Consider the following 20,071-nt stretch of genomic DNA (forward strand, 5'->3'; position numbering starts at 1 on the left):
ACAAAAATCAATACCAGCTAATGGTATACGTTCTAACGAGTGATTGGTTCTTGAAATAAGTTTATTGGTTATTTCACTTTCATATGTTTAATATTCGTATTATTAATAATCATTATATAGATCTATTACATAATCGTTTAATATTTATTGTCTATAACAAAGAAATAGGTTTTATTTTCCATGTTCATTTTATTTATTTGACTGACCAATATATTAGCTTGATGAAAAACATTGGACTCACAAGTTGATATTTCTGTTTTTTCGAAGAACTGGTATCCCCCAATCAAATCCATTATTGTAATATCCGTCATCTTATCACCATATATTACTATATAGTCTAATATACTACACGGAATATTCATAACCAAATAATCCATACATATTAGAGCTCCACCTAGATTATAATACAATGTGACATTTATCAATCTTATCTTCACTACCAACCTCTCCCTCCAGCATTTATATTCGGTCATTCAACATTTTTAGTTATAATTATTCTTCTTTCCAATTCCAATTCTACTACCACTTCCATCCAAAAAAGGAATAATTTTATAAAATAGAACTTTAAAGCATACTTATATTTCAATGCACCGACTGATTGATACCGAAATAAATCACTAACATTAATATTAGGCAAATTAGCATAATATTTTAATCAATTGTGGTAAGGTAAAATAAATATTTCAAATCTGAAATATAATACGAATATTACTTCAACACTAATTTGGGAAGGAAGTAAATTCAACTTTATCCATTTAATTTAAACTGTCAATTCGATTATAAAGAAAAACCATTTGGCTGCTATGCAATACATTAATATACTTTAAATCAATTCTCTCAGCTTGCAATAATATCTCATTGGTGATACAACTCGAATTCAGGTTTTCGACATTTTTCTAAAACAAAAAAATCGTATGGAAGTAATTATAACATTTATATATGTTAACACACACTTAATCTAATAACTTGGAACTGTTCAATATGCATCAAATACTTACACTTCAACTTATCAAAGGGTATATATTTCTCTCGAATACTAAATCTTCAATAACAATCCAATGTCTTCCTAGAATCCAGGATCCTGCTGCCAATGTGTATATTTCTGCCACAAAGAATTCACTTGAAAAATTGTACATATAATTTCAGAACTCAATCATAAATATAATATGGGCCGCTTCTTAATATTTCTCCGTCCTCTCATCCTCCCTCTTATCTTCTGTTACCTGGCCAAATGGTCATTTCTTTCTATCTCAATATTTCATCTCAAATACACGAATTAGCTTATACAGTCGAAGAGTAAACTGAAATATGTTTATGGTAATATGTCTATCAAAAATATACACTATATAAAATATACTTTAAACTACACATAGTTCACCCCCATTTCTATTATGCAATGACACATTTGCAAAATTCCAGGTGAGAATGCAAATTGATACATCATTAATAGTATAGCAAATTACACAAAACCATGATGTAATATGACCATGTTTGGTATAAATGTGATGTTGTAATGAGATTGTATCTGTAAGAGATGCAATTTTATAATAAGTAAATATTAAATTGAGTTGAAACCAATAGCATCTGAACGATAATTTATATATATATATATATATATATATATTATGTTCTATTTCTGTTACTCAATCCTAATTAAGCCAAAAATAGGAGTGATAATCAAAATCATATCCTCATATCCTTCTGGGTTAACACTGTTGCCACTTATAATAAGTTTGTTATAAATTTACTTATAACATGGGATGGTATATATATGTTACTCCAACTTAACCATGTCCAGCTGTGTCCCCCAATCTTTTGTCGCTATTCCTACTGGCTTGAAATTGTGGTAATAATACAAGTTCATTGGTATCTTATACATAAAAGTATATAATAGTGCAAAGTTGGGCCAATACTCTGATAATTTAAACAAGCAACGCAATACCGCAAGTAAAGCACATTGGAGTTAAACTCCAGGCAAAGATTGAAGTTGAAATACTAGGACTCTTAATGGCATACGACCGATTCTTGTGAGAAGCAACTGTGCTTTTGGAAAGTGTGGAGCTGATTGAGCTGGTTTTACCATCATGCATGGAAAGACTTGAACTCTCACTCCTGCTTGATGGTTTGGAAGTAGTGGCCCTGTCTGAACTTACAATACTACTACGATTGCTCGAGGAGGTAACAAGCGGCGTTTCAGTAGAGGGTATGGAAATGTCATTCTCAGACCTAGGCAACTTCAAATCACCATTCGCTTCATACTATGTTAAATTATCGAATGGATGTGGAAATAAAACGTGTTCCCTTAACTTCTGATAATCACATTCTGGTGCACTTTCAGGTTTCCAGTTCCAGAAGAACCATCCCTTAGTATAAGTACTGAAATGTGATAACTGAGTTTCAATAAACTTTCTGACTTGAATTTTGTATTCTTCAGGCCATTCCTCAATTGGATTTTGAGAAATACAAGTATAGTTTTCATAGTTTTCATAGTCAGTATCATTGTATTCATTTTTGACTTCATAATTTGTATTTTCATCGTATGTGTCATTATACCATGATGCATAACCAATACCATGTATCCAAGGTGTGCAATCAGTTAATGCACTACTCCAGGAACCCACAAACGTAATAGGAAATGCTGGCTCACCGGTAATATTTTTCTTATAGTTAAAATTATGTGCAATATTTTCAATGGATTGATCAATGTCAAAATCATGAGATTCTGTAAAACGATAATGAAGAAATACTTGATCCCATTCAACTATTTGTGAATCTGATTTATATCCATCTCCCTTATAATAAGGACTGGAACTATTATAAAAATCAAGATCCAAGTCATGATATGTCATGTTATAGACTGGACCACTATTCTGATTAGAAAAGGTAATATTTGGATTTGGGTTACTAATGTTGGAATATGGTTAGCATAAGAAGCATAGTCACCACAGTTGTGTGAGCCACCACAGGTATGTGAGCCACCACAGTTAGCTCAGACACCACAGTTATCATCTAATTAGGAAATTAGATGAAACACTGAGTTATATAAAGGGATAGGTTTCTATCTTAATGAAACTATTCCTGATCTTTATCTAATCTTTGTATAATACTATATAATATAATCAAGGATTAGCTTCCCAAAGATATAGTCTAACAATGGATCAACACTTAAACAATAATAGCTTTGAAACTGCCAACAGCACTTTCTCAGTTTAGAATCTGCGTCAACAACTACTACAGTTTAATATATATACATATTATTAAAGAAGTTTGATATACTTCTTCTAATGTACAAGGTAAGTATTTTATATAGAATAATTTACTATAATTTGAAATAGATAGTTACTATTCATTTTTATTAGCACCAATAAAAATGAAGCATATCTTTTGTTTTAGTTTCTCTCCATCGATTGCTAATAATGCTTTTTTATTTCAGCCATATAATCTATAGAGTTTTATTTCAATAAGCAGCTGTGCCATCTATTTAATTTCTTTTTAAGGTGTAAGACTATCACGACTTTATGACTAAACAATTGGGTGTTTAAACCGGATACCTGTATATTGTGCATTTAATTAAAGGTATTTATGATTATTGGTTCGTTTTTCGATTTTTGGTATTTATTTATAACATGGAAATTCACCATATTGGCAAAACCTAAAATAGAATAATAGTGATTATTATACTATTTAGAATATACTAATCAAGAATCGTATGCCAAAACAGGTAATAATATATGGGGTTATATGTATGTTGCATTACAAATTCAAAATCAAGTTTTTAACTATAATATTTTAAATGTCCTAAGAAATGAAGTTTAAAACAGATTCATGCCTAATTTGTTGACGCCGATTCCAAACTGAGAAAGTACTGTTGGTAGTTTCAAAGTTATTATTGTTTAAGTGTTGATCCATTGTTAGACTATATCTTTGGGAAGCTAATCCTTGATTATATTATATAGTATTATACAAAGATTAGATAAAGATCAGGAATAATTTCATTAAGATAGAAACCTATCCCTTTATATAACTCAGTGTTTCATCTAATTACTTAAATTAGATGAAGGCTGAGCAATCTCGAGTGGTGGCTATGCTTCTTATGCTAACCATATTCCAACATAATTAATTATATTTATAATTCCCAACGGTGGTGAAACACTTATTTCTAGTATTATAATTGTAACAAATGAAAAATATAAAGATTTAGTTCCGGCAGCTATTAAAGTTTAGAGCAAATGTCAAAGGATTCATGATCAAACCGGTTATATAAAATATATCTGGCAAACTCTCTGCCCAGTATGTAGGATTCTGGGAATCAATGGATGCAAACCAGAATCTAATTAATGCAATTAGATAGAATCTGTAAGTTATATAAAGGGATTGTTTCTATCTTATTAAAACTATTCCTACCCTTTAATTAATTTTTATATAATTATATAAGAGTAACAATTTTACCTCTTGTTAATTTATAGTTTTATTTATACCTTATAATCAGTGTAATCAATCATCGTTCACATTATACTAATTATATCTTACTCTGACACACAGTCTAACCCAACTTATTTTCCTTCATCTATGGATACATACATCCTGTTAGTTTTGAACCTGCGCTCACACAAACAACAAAAGTATGATTTATGGTTCTTTTCGATTTAACAAACCATAATAATTTCTCTTTGTAACTTATTTTATGAATTCTCAGCTAGTTTTCGATCTTTGAGTAAACTCTTCCTTCCAATATATAAATATTTTCTTTCAAAAAGCATATCATAACATAATCTCTTAATACACAATAGAAGTCTCTTTGACCGGTATAATAAATTTAAAATATATTTATCAAAAAAAAAAATCGTTGATCATCCATATAAACAGAAAAAAAATAATGATATAATAAGAAAATAACTATATACTTAAATTGAAGTAAAATTAATTTAATAAAATAACGAACTCAAAAAGGACTCATTTTATGTAAAAATAAATGTTGACGTAGGTTCAAAACTTAGAAGGAGTAATTTGCAGTTTCGAGATTATTCTTAATTTGAGTATCCATTATTCTAAGCTATATCTTTGGGAAGCTAATCTTTGATTATATAATATAGTATTATATAAGGATTAGACAAAGGATAGGAATAGTTTCATTAAGATAGAATACGATCCCTTTATATAGCTTATACATTTCATCTAATTATTCTAATTAGATGTTGGTTTGGCTTCTAATGATAACCATATTTCAACAATAATCAGATCCACTTCAATTTATTCATACAGGTATTCATAAGATAAACAATGCACACAAATTGTACCACCTTTCCCAGAAACTCAAAGAATTTTCCCAATCTTCAAAAGAACTGCCGCTAACATATTTCAAATTATTAATTCCTGTAGATCCTGTTTCGCTAATAGATACACTGGAAAATGCCGATTGGTAATCACTTGAAATATCAAATTGACTAGTCAAACTGTTGGAATTTAAATTAACCAACAATGTAATGGATGCAACTACTATATTAGGTCATTGCTGACACCAGTTTTTATATTAGCTACTTCAGATTCTGTTTTAGAGCCAGTGTTAGAATTGGTGTTTGTATTCGCAGAATCCAATAGAAATAATACACTTGAATAATTATTTGAGGATAATTGATTAGTACCATATGATACTTCAACCAAAGAATTCTAAAATCGAACATTTGAAGATACCCTAACTGAACTACTCACATCCAAGGAAGGTACTGCAGTAACTCAACTATAAACACCAGAAACAGATAATTTACCGGTAATACTTGCGTAACTTAAACTATCAACTCCAGATTCAGTATTAGTGTTGGTGCTGGTGTTAACAGAACAAGTCATAGATACAGTCACTTGTTCGAAAATAGTTTTTCCTTTAACAGAACTTGATCCAGTGGTAATAGTACTGCTTTCTTTCAAGGATTCTGATAATCCTTCAAAGATTTTATTAATCTTTCAGAAGATTTTAATTCAGTTTTTGACGATAATATTATTGGGGTTTCCACAACATAAATTGTTTCGGTGATTTCCTCCCCACAACTAACTACTTGTGAATATCTTAATGATCGTAGGGAAAATAGAAGTGTTGCTACCAGTCGAGTAGGTATATGGAGTAGATGATAGACCATTGGTAAATGTTTCGATAATATATATTGTTTCAATAGTCACTTCCTTATATTTTCTGACACAAGTTGTGATAATTGATCTAATTGAAGTGTATGATCCGGTCCAGTATGTATACATTATTTTCTCCAGTTTCCATGGGGAGCTAGATATAATTACCTCCTATGAAATGTTTTATCATAATACAGCTTTTCATAGTAATAGTTGAACGTAATTTTATTTTAATAAACATAAATATGGTTATGAAAGCTTTCCAATTGATATGTAGTCGGGATTTTATCATTTTTTTAATCAATTGGAGGGATGAGAATTTGGTTTTTAGAAAGATCATACTATTCCCTTCAACTTAAATTATAAATTCTGAAACTGAATCTATAATTATTCTTCAATAGATAATTAAATTAAAGAATACAAAAAATAAATATTTTTAATGAAATATTGAAGAGTTTGATAGTTTAAACATATATTTGGAATTCTGGATTGAGTATATTCTGATGACTTATAATTGATAGATAACAAAAATTAAAAAACTTTAATCGATGATTTGTCATACTGTTTTTTAATATTACCAAAATCATTAGTAAAATAGTTGTATACTTTTGTAGGTGTATAATATCTACGGTTTCGATTGTTAATTAGTTCTAATATATCTCAGTCTACAACGTTTCCTCCATTTATTTATATTTATCAATTTCTATTTACATATAGAACAGAAACAAGTAAAATGTAAAATTAAACTATATATCATTTGTAATTTAATAAAATTTTAAAGTTTAATATCAACTTTTATTTTATCTCTTCTTCATACATCTAGCTTTAAATGTGTTGAATGATTGGTCAGATAGTGTCTTTTCTATATTAAATAGGATGTCAAACTATCTCTTAAGAGGGTATCTAAGTACAGTTATAATCGTGTGCAAAATAAAGAAGTTTTCTAATGGTAAACCAAACTTATGTAATTTTTCCGACTTTTAAACAAACAACACATAGAGAGATAGAATATAAAATTTCCATTCTTTTAGATTTTCCAAAAAATTATTGATTTAAAATGACGACAGATACGACAACCTGTTGTTTTCTCTTTTAGAAAGTTGATTAGAATATATTTTTAAATTTGCATCATTATTGCTGTTATCGTTGATATTTTCTTATAAAGGTAATGCCCCAAATTATTTATCACCTTTACTCGGGTTATACCTACCTAATATTGAATTGTTGTTGTTAAATATTAAAGTATGTTGAACTATGGTAGTTCAACAGAAATAAATCACCTTAATTTATTTGCGAACTCATGAAGAGTCGTGCAAGAATTTGCAAATTATGATTTCTTTGCATAAATAAATCTCTAATTTTGAGGTTCTGAAGCTTACATTGACAAAAACAAAAAATAAAATGAACGAAGTTCCATTAAATATTTCTCATTTGGTTTATCTTGTTTCTTTTTGCCAAATTTTCTTTGAAAGTGATTCTAGACAAGTAAGTTCAAATTAAAATATAATTTAGACTTCAGTTTACGAATAAAACGTATATTGATACTGAATTTCTGTAAACACTAAATATTTTGCCAAATTGTAAACGTATCCTCTTTTAATAGTTCAAGTAAGAAAATTTAGAAATAGTTATCCAAATGTTAAGACAGAAATTTTATACATATATATGTTCTAAATTTATCATTAAAGGGTCTGTATCTTTTATAAAAACGCATTTCTCTGATTTGCCTCTGATTTGAACAGAAATGGTAGGATGTTTCTCAGATTTTAATATTCTTAATAATTTATCACAGCATTTTCTTCATAAAGTAGAATTAGTTATTTTGCTTAATTATTGATTATTAAATACTGTTTTATTTTTTAATATTTCTAAAACTTGGAGTTCTTTTTTAAAAGAGAAACCCACTTCTAGTAATATCTTAATTGCAATTGACACTCTCAAAAAATAGTTAAATTAGAATCAATTAAAATGTGCTACTTATGAAATTTTGAAAGCCAACGTCCTTAAAAATTCTCTTATTGTAAAATGTATTTCTTACCGGGGGCAAAGAAGTTCAAAAAAGAGACAAATTTATTTTTCCTTGACAGAATCGGAAAACCTAAATTATTGCTTATTATTATCTCTTTTGCTGTTTTATTTCTATACCCATTACTATGTAATTAATTGTAATCCAATTGTCTTCGAAAATTAGTAATACAGAACATACATATTCATAGGAAAAATTAAAGTGCTTTAAAAAATATTATCTATTACTAAATAATTACTTTTAAATATAATTGTTTTTAAAGAACGAAGAATATTTTTACTTGAATGTTTGACAACATAACATTCAAAAGTATAAAAAGAAAATAATTAATGGTTCAAAAAAAATATTCTTGGAGGTATCAGAAGAGGGCAATCTTTTTTAAAAAATGATACTGTCACCAGTGTTTGTGTCAATATTTTCAGTTGAGTTGCGGTAATTATGAGTGTCTTCTCCATTGAAGGCTTTTAATTTACCATTAGAATACACATAATATATGTATACCGCGCGTGGGGCACCATCTTCATTGGTTGTTATGATCATTTCTGTTGAATAAGTAGGGTTTTCCATATTATAAATCCCCCCATCAGGGAAGTCAGTATAAATGGTAGTCGTTGTTTCAAGAATTGGAACGAAAACTTGGAAAATAGTTTCGGTCGTCTCGTAGTAATCTGTACCAGTGAAAGTTGTAGTTTCTATGGCAGTAGTACTGAAGAAGGGTTCTGTCCAGTAATCAGTTGTAGTTGTTGATGTTGCTCTAATTGGAGTTTCTACGATATAAATTGTCTCTGTAGTAATTAAGTTGTCTGTACCAGTCACAGTTGTAGTTTTCGTAGAGAAAGTAGTATCATAGGAACCAGTCCAAAAGGTAGTGCTCGTACTAGTAGTATGAATTGGCGTTACTGTATTAGATGGTGTACAAACTGTCTGCAAGCAACTTTTAGTTTTGGTTCCACATGGACCTGTCCAATAATTACAGTAAGCACATTTAGTATGCGTGTACTTTTCTTTACACGCAGTTGTGGTATAACATTTTAAGGTGTTATATTTAGTGTCCAAAGTACATCCACTTGGATATGTAGGAGAAACAGTGCATGTGGTTGGAGTACAAACTGTCTGCAAGCAGCTTCTAATTTTGGTTCCACATGGGTTTGTCCAATAATTGCAGGAAGCACACTTAGTATGTGTGTACTTTTCTTTACACGCAGTTGTTGTGTAACATTTTAAGGTCGTACCACATTTAGTGTCCATAGTACATCCGCTTGGGTAAGTAATAGACGCAGTGCATGTAGTTGGAGTGTAAATGGTATGCCCGTAACATTTAACTCTTCCTCCTGTTGGGTCTGTCCAATAACTGAGTGGTGCATTCTTCGTACTTGTGAATTTGTTTGCCCACGGAGTTGTTGTAAAACAGTTTAAGGTATTCCATCTAGAGTCCAAAGTACATCCATTTGGATAATTTCCTGTGCACGCACAGAATTTCAAAAAGATTAAGAGATATATCGAAGTTAAAATATTATTCATTTTTATTTCGAATGTCTTAAAATCTTCAAACCTATTCTTCTTACTTGTTGGGTATCAGAATCAATTTCCCGAAAACTATTTATTTATTCAAAGAATAGTTTTAACTTGTGTATATTTATACTATCAATTCTGAAGCGTATTAAGTGGATATTAAAGCTTGGTTTATTACTTTTTTATTTTTTGGCGCTAAAAAGAATACAGAAACACGGAAAGAATTATCAGTCTATTTGATGATTCGGCTGTTTTTATATATAAAATAAAATATACATATCTATGAAGATTAATCTCTTACTCTCAATAATTTAGATCTAAATGACAGCAGATGGCCTTGTTCCTAAGTGTGCTAGAAAAGGAAATGCATATATGTCATTATTTGCTTACTGCCTATTAAATTCATGTTTAAACTAAAATGGACCGATTTCTAAATTTTTATTTTTAAGCTCAATCTAGTTTTACGAAAAGGTGTCCTTTTTTTTAACCTAATTCAAGTAATATAGCTGATTCTCTTACTGCGTTATAAGTCACCATCGTTCTGAATATTACAATCAGTAAGGAAACATAATACATTTCCCTCTTCGTAAACATTTTCCAATACTTAAATACTTAATTTATTAATTGGATCAATATAAATCAAGAAGTAATTTAAATAACACATAAGTATTACTCGACTTTCTTATACACAAGAGATAATTGATCTTTTCTAACTACAAATGTATATATGGGGAAAAGAGAACTGAGAGACATACGTCTATTTTCCTCTTTGTTATTAGACATTTTTATACAATATACCTCTTTTCTTGTTTTGACTCTTTTTAGATGTTTCGTAATAAAAAAAAGAAAAAAAGATTTCAGTTAAAAAAATCCATGCCAAGCTTTTTGCTTTGCTATAAAGTTCATTCTGCTTTTACAGTAAAACTAATAAGAAAGGGGGCATAATTAGGATAGTGTAGAAAATTAATAAAAGAATTAAGCAATAAGAATAAGAAATCAGTACCCCAAAATTTGTTCTACATTAATTTATTGAAAAACAATATTGATTACGTCACTTTTAATTCAACTTTTTTGGACACATTTCTAAAGTTGAAAAGAAATTTCATAGTTCGGAAAATCCCCCCAAAGAAATGGATTGCACTAGCTCTATTTTAGTATTTAATGTTGACGCAGATTCCACACCGAGAAAGTATTATTATTATTCATTTGTTGATCCCTTATTATAGACTATATTATTGGGAAGCCAACCCTTGATTCTATTTTCTACAACTGTAGAATGATTAACTAGAGGACAGGAATGGTTTACTTAAGATATAAATCTATTCCTTTACATAAATTGAATACTTCATCTAATTACTCTAATTGGATGACAACTGTGGCATCTGAGCTAACTGTGATAGCTATGCTTCTAAAACTAACCATATTCTGACAAATAATATCATATAGCTGTCAAATACAAAGCCATAAATTTAAAATTTGGATAATCTATATTAAAGATAATTGTATACTACTATCGTGCAATAAATATGCTTTTGTATTAATAAGGTTGTTAAAACTTTATTTAAGATCCCATAATTTTGAATGTAAACAGTATGTATGAATTGAATAAAAATCAACTTCAAAATTTAAAATAGTAATGCAAAAATAGAAGTTAGTATCCAATTATCATAACAAGAACTAAATTACAACATATTTAACACGTATCTATCTACTCGAAAAATAATAGTTACCTCAACACATTGTAATATCTTCTAACTATCTTTTCTGGGATTTTTGTTTTACAAGTATTTCAAGAAGATGACACGTTCTACATAAAATGTATATTTGAATTGGACAAAACCATCAATATAATCTTTTTTAATAGTATTGTCAATATAACATTTTTAATTCGCATTATTACGTAACTACCTCAAAATAATGATAACAATAAAACGGAACCCTACGTATTTCCTACATTAAAGATTCACCATATAAAGCTATAATTATAATATATTTATTTAATTCAATCATATTCTAAAAAACTTTGACATTGAAAACTCTAAGCTTATTATCTAGAAATTCTATATAATTAAGCTTCATCTAATATGACCAACGATAACCAGGATATAAACATGATAACTCAGTTCGATTTATTTTCGATGAATGAATATTCCATTATTAACTGTATAACTGACTGGAAAAGGAAAAAAAAATGCTTGTATAATTTAGGTGTTAACAATATTTTTATTTATTTTTGTATGACAGAAAATGCTCTTCATTGGGGCAATATCTTTCCGATATTATCTACTTACCAGAAAATATTCCCTTACCTTCCAGAAAATCATCAATAAAAAGGTGATAAACAATGTTCAGCTATATCTATTTTATTTTATCTAAGACGAATAATTTTATATATCTATGAAAGCGAAACTAACAATATCCTTGATTGTTTCGACAGTGCGTTTCTAAGAGAAGATACTGCTTTTCACTCTCGATACATTTAATAAAACGGAAAGGAATAATATAAAGAGCCCAATAATTCTATCTGATTAGATATCTGGAATTTTTGCGCCTAAATTTTTTTTCATACCATTTGGATCATATCTTGAAACTGGAATAATAATATTTTACATATCTGAACTGTAAGGATTCTAGTTTAATCTAATAAAAGACCTGATTGATTATCAGAAAAATCCTTCAAGATCCCAAATAGTTAAACAAAATATTTCACTAGCTATAACCCACTTCGTTAAACTGAGTTATTGTTATAAAACTACTGTTGTTTCCAATAATCTTCTTTTCAGATATCTACATACCCATGGAGATAGAAGACTCAATTAATGATTGACAGGGTATTATAATTATATCATGTGACCAAATTCTTCACTTTGCATTGTTCGAAATCCTGTAACAGAGAGAACTTTTCTTTTTTACACTTTCAATGAGTCTTCTGATATAATTTCGTAGAAGCGTGAAACGACAATTGCATTGATCTGAAACAAAAGAAAAGGTGAAAAAAACGAGTTGATAATTTAGTCAAGAGGAATTGAAGAGGAAGATAAGATTTGAGATGCAGATGATAAAATTTGGATCAAAAGACTAAGATCAGTGATCTTTGTAAATTGTTTTAAATTGTTATAGAGTAATTGAGTTTATAGGAAATCATTCCAGAGGTTTGCATTTCCTTTAGATAATATATTGTTCTATATTAAAATTAATTGGGAAATTATTGATTAAAACATATTTTAAGTTCAGTGATATATATATACGGCAGTAGTCAACGGAATTTAATTAGAATTTAAACAGGAATAGAATTGGACGAAGTATTGCTTTGTGTTGGTTACTTGAAATCATAGGATTAAATATTTTTGATTGAGAAAATTATTAACATTATAAAATATTGCAAAAATATACAAAGAAATATTCAACCTGACTTTGGCATTAAAGATCCTAACATTCTACAGCAGATAGTCATTGCTAGGTAAATTGTGGCCATACGTAAAATACAAAAAATGGTTGCTAGTAATTCAGTTGCTGTTGGTTGTGCAGTGGGCATCCCAGTTGGTGTTGGATTGATAATTGCTGGTTGTTTTTGGCTAAGGCTTCAACGAAGGTTCAAAAGAGAAGATGAGCAAGATGCTGATCTACAACGTGCTGTATTCGATGAGGATGCATATATTAACTTTGAAAGTATGCCAACATTACGAAATAATAATAATAACGATGAGGATAATAATGATGATAAAAGAATTAAAAAAATAGAGGAAAATGGAAATGAAAATACTATACCTATTAATGATAATAAAGAACAAAGAAAGAGTAAATACTTTGTTCCTGCTTATAGAAGAAAGATAAACGCTCTATCTGTTAGATACGATGGACAACAAAATATTGAAATGCAAGGTTTTGGAGCGAATAGTTCAAAAGTATCCTTAGATTCCTCCAATGCTCCACCAAAAAGAGTTATAAGCGTATATGATCAAATGGTGCCATTTGTTGACGGTGATAAAAATAGTGTCATACAAAATACAGAACTTTTAGAATCAAACGATTCAGTAGGGAATGATAGCACTCGTCCATCAAGTCAAGCAAATTTAATAAGCAATTTAAATAGCAATGATTTTGGATCCTATTATCCAAGAAAGGAATCCTTCTCCAGCATCAATATACCACATCTGAATACGTCATCTCCTTCATTCACTACAAGACCATCTTCCGTAAATTCAATGATTAGGCCCAATAGTACAGATAATATATTTGACACGCCCAGGAAAAGCAATAGTGATATTGTTTCCATTAATAAGGATCAAGTCAATCGCACTGGCTCTCCTGTTAAAGGAACTGTGATATCTGAAAATATGGGCTATAAATTGAAGAATAATTACAACATAGAAAATTCCAATGAAATAGCAGAAGAAGATCAATATGAAAATGAATTTACAAACTACTCACAAAATAAAAAAGAATTTATCGATTCATTAAGACCAAAATAAAAAAGAATTTATCTATTCACCCTAAGACCAAAATAAAACCGACAATGATTATCAAAAAGAAAAAATGTAACGAAAACCTGTAATTTTATATATTTTCAAATTAAATTAATATCATATCAATTTAATATTTCATTTATTGGGAAATATTTTCCTATTAAAACTATCACCATTATTAACCGTACCAATAATACGGCCCAAAACAGATCGGTATAATTATGCATGCATTTTAATGACTATTTTTGATACTATATAATACAATACTATAAGTAAGATATATAAAATTAATACTTATAATACGATATGATTACTTTTACATTTTATTTCTATAAATAGAGTACTCTAATTTTTTTACCTAGGTAAAAAATTATCCAGAATTTCTCTTTTCAAAATTTTATAATTGATTGAATTACTTTTCATTTTTAACTTCTTCTTTTGGTGTCTCCGCTTTATTTCTATTCTCAAAAATATCGAAGAATATTCCATAATCTTCTTCAGCTTCATCTTCTTTAGATTCATTATAATCTCTATCTGATGTTTCAGATGCAGGTTTACCAGCTAATGTACGTAATGATTCCCAATAATTAAGATCCTCTTCTTCATCAACAGATTCATTCTTAATAGGAGTATCGCTTGATCTTTCAGAATTAGTTGTGTTGGAATTATAAGCAGGATTGTTATACGTTATATGATCGTTCTGATAACTTACTGATTTCCTTAATGGATTAGATCTTTTCCTTCTTTTGTCGATGCTACTATCAGAACTTGGATTAAGAAGTTTAGTTAAAGAAGCCATTCTAGTAGCGTCTGATGATCCTAATTGGGGTCTTACCGAAAGAGGTAGGAAATTGAAATGATTTATTCTATTTGGACCTAAATCTCTAATTTCACTAGTAGGTGTACTTCTTGAACCTCTCGAACTAGCTGATTCTGGTCTGCTGGCAAATGGGGGGGATTTTGAAGCATACACATTTTCAAAATGATTAGTTGATACGGTGTTTTGTCCGTTTGGCTGAGGTGATGTTCCTAGATCAAAAGAATTGAAATTAGGACTTTGAGAAAGAAATTCATTTCCATAAGAATCTATTTCTCCCCTAAAATTGTTACCATTATTTGGATTTTCAGAAATATCCTGAGAAGCCTCCTTAGACATTGTTGTATCGTTAGAACGGCTAGGGTTTGCTTCATTTGAAGTAATATAATGATTATGAATATGTTGATGGATTGATATCTTCAAATCAAACTTTTTAGCTTGATCTACTAATTCCTTCACTAAGTCTAAACTGCTTATAGTACCATTTGATAAAGAAAGATCTGATCCATCTTTTAAGGTAAACTTCCATTCAGTATCTCTCGAAGCAGAAGGCCTGTTGGAGTATCGATTTTTTATGTTTTTTATTTTGTGTATATTTCTTAAAACATCTGGCTCCATAGAGTTACGACCTTGTGGGGTATTAATATCGTCAATGGGCACAGGTGATTGTGCGTTAGAAACCGATGATAAATGAGTTAGAGCTGCAGGTGAATGCCTTAGAGATAATAAGTTGATTGAAGCGTCTGCAAGAGGTTCATCCACTTGTATGCTATTCTTATAATCATTATATCCCGCTACCTGTGAGAGACTTCCTGGAGTTGATGCTACAGTGTTAGTTTCAGTCTTTTGCTGTGTTTCATCCTCTTCTCCTCCTCGTACTCTACCATTTGTTATATCTATATTTTTGTTTTCTTTAACCGCTTTTGTAATTTTTTCGTCTGCTTTACCACGTACAACCATTGTAATGATTTTTCTCCATCTATTCCTACAAGTTAAACTTGGTCTTGATTCCATTTCCGAGGAAATTTTTCTCCATTTAGTACCATATAATTTTACTTTACTAATCAGTAACAGATCTTCTGCCTTTGACCATTCTCTTAAACGTTGTTCACTATCGGGTCTTAAGACTTCGATATATCTTTTTGCACATTGGTCTTCAGTTCTACCTTCGATTTCCAAAGAAATACTTAACCAATGAGAACCGTATTTTTCGTATGCTTTCAGAAGCTTTGCATCTTCATCTGGTGTCCATTTACCTTTCTTCACGTTTGGATCTAAAGAACCAGACCACCTTTTCTTCAGGTCTTTGGCCTTCCTATTTTGATGTTCAAAATCTCGAGCGATAGATTCCCATGGGATCTTCTTAGATAACTCTATAGATTCATGGATCGAGGTAATATCAGTTATACCATTAACATACCCCAGATCTTGCAAACATTTATCGACACGACTTTTCAATATTTCATCATCTTCTTTTGACCATGACTTCCTTGAATTTTTCCTATGCGTCTGGTAACCCAAACTTTCCGTGACATCCAAATGATTCACAGGAGCACTTTTTTTTGTATTACGATACCTTCTTGACTTAACAGCCATCTGTATATTGATAAATTATAACGATAATAGAGGTATGCAATAGAAAACAAAAAAAAAAGCAAAATGTTTCCCAAATAAATTGACTTTAAAAAACGGGTATTTAGTTCCAAAGTCAGCAGACTCCTGTCAAAATTCACAAATAAAAATCAAAATATGCTAGCTGAAAGTCAAAATTTTTGATTATCTTACTCTTGCCAATATATACTTGTCAAAAACCACTAAATGTTTCAGGTCCCTAACTTATATTTTATTTTATCTTATATTATTCGAACTTTAATTTTTTTCTACAATAATTCAAATATATATTTGTATTTGTATTTCAACTCTGGTGTCTTCTGTACTGGACCAAACAGCAACAAACTACCAAAACCACAACACACCACCTGAGTTAGCCTAAGTCTTGGACAAGTTGGCCAGTCATAAGTAGAATCTACACTATGCTGAAATAACGTAACCCTTCGAATCAATCATGTTAAATTGTATCTCATCGCATTTTAAAATATTTCAAAATTCCTTATCAGATTGAATTTTTCAGGCACTTTATACGAATAATACTCAATATTTATCGATTTTATCAAAAAAAATTATCACGTGATAAACGGTCGGGTAACGATGAACTTTGTCACATTTCGTAATGTATCATCGTTTCTTTTTTACATGAAATGGGGGAAGACGATGGACGACTGGAGAGGATTGCCTGAGGAAAGAAGGAATGAAGAAGGTTTAGCTCTGCTAATACAGCAAACTGTCTGTTAATACCAGCTTAAACCATTACTTGAAAACACCATACTGCAACATGGACTGAGGGTAAGGGGGAGAGATACAGTTTGGGAGTAGGTTAAAGACCATCCTTCATAGAACTCTTGTTTTAAATGAATGAATGAATGAATGAATACAACATGCCCACACTCATTTACCATACTGCCTTGTCCTCTCCTTCTCACTCTTTTTCTCCCCAGTATCAAATCGCTCAGAATGGCACATCTCCTCCCTTCTCTCTTTCTACCTCCATCCAACGTAACTTGTTGGAATAAGCACCATCTGGCATTGCAAGAATAACTCATTGAATACAAACATCGCGATGTACCTCTTGTTCCAGAGATCTAAAGTCTCGACCATACCAAGCAATAAAGCAAACAACTAAACAACCATGCAACAAAACAATCAAACAATCTAGACATTCCCTCTGCAAGCATAAGCCTCCATCAACACATACAATGCCAAATCCCATTGTAGCGTTGCTTGCATCGATCTGCAGCGAAAACTCGATAAGCCTCAACATCGATGCAATCGGCCCATTTCGAAAGATTTCCGAAAGTACCTTTAGGATCAAATCTTTCGAAATGACTAAAGGATCGAAGATCGAACCAAGCCTACAAATGTAAAGGAGATGATCAAGACAGTTACATAAAACTCATAAGTAGGTTATAATCTTGAATGTATAGAGTATTGGCATCTTCATGTGATATTGAATGGATCTTTAACATTTAGATACTTCAGTTTGATTCAAGTTTCTTGCAGGGAGGAAGATTTGGGACTATTGATAGATCTTTACAGCAGGTTAACTTATTTGATTAAGTTTTGATATCAATTTGAATTTGGTCCAGTTGGTTGGTTCTTTTTTGGTTTTATCTGGTCTTTGCTATTTAGGTATTCAAAAGATCATAGAATCTAAAAAAATATTATAGCAATAATCTTTTTTTTAGTTGTTATTAGTATTTGCTGAATCAAAGTTATTCTTATTTTGCATATTGCTAAGCGTATTATTTCGCCTGTATTGCAGTTCTGTGTTTTTGGTTTGAACCTTTGTTTTCGTTTGAACTTGATTGATTTTATTTCTATGAGTTAGTGATGGTGATACAGACTGATTTCAGCAGTACTTTTACCCCTGAGTATTCAACTGAGTTGCAAGAAAGGGTTCAAGATATTTACCAAAATGATATTAAACCACTGCTACCGCAGTTGAGATTATCTAAACTGATAGATTTGCTGGAGCATACGGCATATCTACTGGAGGCCTTTCATCATTTCTTACCATCTGGAAGGTATGATGATGCTTTATCTGCATATATTGTGGGTTGCTATTATTTGTATTTGATTATACCACAATCTACACAGTTTCAAACGAAAAATAAATCTTATAGTATGTACAATGATTGGAAGATTTTATATCAAAACGAGGCCAATATGACTAATGTTTGTTCGATGGTGAGAAATGAGGTGGATTCAATCTTGGATAAATCGTATCAAGAACCAGAACCTACAAAAAGAGTTATCCCAAGAGGCAGAGCGTTTTCTGTTAAAGATGATACTCCAAAGGATTATAATACAATAGAGTTCCCAATTCGGGAGAGGAAATCATCAACCACACAACGTCCATTATCTATGGCTAAACCTTACGATTCATTACCAATGGAATTAGATGATTCCACTCCATTATGGACAGCCCCATCTTTAAATCCAAATGACCAATTGAAATTAGCTTTGGAACAACCAGAGTTAACTCTGGATGAACAACTAAGTGACAAAACACAGCACAATTTGATTGATGACAAATATAATAATTTTACTATTCCACTACCACATCAGATTCCTCTTCCAGTGAAGGTAACAGACTTTAATCATGATAAAAAAATTCAAAAAATATACCCAGTTGATAGATCCGAAACTCATAGGAAGGATAGTTATCATTCTGTATACATGGATAATGATAACTCTGCAGGATATGTTCGGAAAAACGATGAAGCTAATAATTACATTCAAACATTGGAAAGATTACAAAAGCAAAATGTAATTACATGTCCAGAATTATTTTCGATATTATCCGATCCTACAACGAAGGATGATATTCTTTTAATATACTTAGGATTGCCTGAACGTACTAAATCAAATTACATTGTCGCAAAGAATACAATAAATATAGATCCAAATGTATTATGGGATTTTGAAAATAATTGCCCAATTTCAGAAGATACAAAATTGGAAAAGATACTAAACGATCAGTTGTTCAATATTAGAAAATCGTTTGCATATGTTGTTTATTATACAGATTTAAAGACTTATATGAAGATCAATTTTGATTATAATTTTACTTTGTTTTATTTACTTACATCTTCAAGAACATCAGTTCTGAAGACTTTCCCAACAAGCTTACTAGGTGGTTTAGAAAAATGGAAGAAAGTTATAAGAACATATTACCATGAAAATGGGATTAATGCTTTAAATTACCTTCATAAATTTCATGTCCATAACATAGATCAAAAAGAAGGTGACAGATCAAATATTGGGGTTGAACATTATTTCTGGAATGCTCCTGAAATCCCAATGAGAATTAGACAAAGGCCACCTCCTCCAATCCCTTCCACAATTATTCATCCGCCATTACCACCAAAGATTGGATTGATAGACTCTACACTTGAAGGACCAAATCAAAATGATACAATTCTTGCATCTTCGAAGGTCGATTATTCTTCAAGCAATAACTTCATAAGAACAGAAAATTACCAAGTGAACTTGCTTCCAAATGGACCAACCAAA

The 20,071-nt window shown here is 30.4% G+C and overlaps 6 protein-coding genes across 6 annotated transcripts; 2 read left to right on the forward strand and 4 right to left on the reverse strand.

The window, feature by feature from the left end:
* Positions 1–137: 137 nt before the first annotated feature.
* Positions 138–473, reverse strand: Kpol_304p1 (uncharacterized protein; the record flags this gene model as incomplete). Its single annotated transcript, XM_001642417.1, has 1 exon — positions 138–473. The coding sequence occupies one exon, from the start codon at positions 471–473 to the stop codon at positions 138–140; it is 336 nt and encodes a 111-aa protein (XP_001642467.1).
* Positions 474–2,258: 1,785 nt separating this feature from the next.
* Positions 2,259–2,849, reverse strand: Kpol_304p2 (exoglucanase repeat family protein; the record flags this gene model as incomplete). The annotated part of the gene is made up of 1 exon (XM_001642418.1): positions 2,259–2,849. The coding sequence occupies one exon, from the start codon at positions 2,847–2,849 to the stop codon at positions 2,259–2,261; it is 591 nt and encodes a 196-aa protein (XP_001642468.1).
* A 5,672-nt stretch (positions 2,850–8,521) lies between these two features.
* Positions 8,522–9,664, reverse strand: Kpol_304p3 (uncharacterized protein; the record flags this gene model as incomplete). Its single annotated transcript, XM_001642419.1, has 1 exon — positions 8,522–9,664. The coding sequence occupies one exon, from the start codon at positions 9,662–9,664 to the stop codon at positions 8,522–8,524; it is 1,143 nt and encodes a 380-aa protein (XP_001642469.1).
* A 3,482-nt stretch (positions 9,665–13,146) lies between these two features.
* Positions 13,147–14,127, forward strand: SKG1 (Skg1p; the record flags this gene model as incomplete). Its single annotated transcript, XM_001642420.1, has 1 exon — positions 13,147–14,127. The coding sequence occupies one exon, from the start codon at positions 13,147–13,149 to the stop codon at positions 14,125–14,127; it is 981 nt and encodes a 326-aa protein (XP_001642470.1).
* Positions 14,128–14,533: 406 nt separating this feature from the next.
* BAS1 (Bas1p) lies at positions 14,534–16,534 on the reverse strand (the record flags this gene model as incomplete). The annotated part of the gene is made up of 1 exon (XM_001642421.1): positions 14,534–16,534. The coding sequence occupies one exon, from the start codon at positions 16,532–16,534 to the stop codon at positions 14,534–14,536; it is 2,001 nt and encodes a 666-aa protein (XP_001642471.1).
* A 1,851-nt stretch (positions 16,535–18,385) lies between these two features.
* Kpol_304p6 (uncharacterized protein) lies at positions 18,386–20,071 on the forward strand (the record flags this gene model as incomplete). The annotated part of the gene is made up of 1 exon (XM_001642422.1): positions 18,386–20,071. A coding segment is annotated over one exon (1,686 nt), but the record flags the coding sequence as incomplete, so codon positions are not given.

The sequence above is a fragment of the Vanderwaltozyma polyspora genome, genomic scaffold (genome assembly GCF_000150035.1).
Source record: "Vanderwaltozyma polyspora DSM 70294 KpolScaffold304 genomic scaffold, whole genome shotgun sequence".
NCBI lineage: Eukaryota > Fungi > Ascomycota > Saccharomycetes > Saccharomycetales > Saccharomycetaceae > Vanderwaltozyma > Vanderwaltozyma polyspora.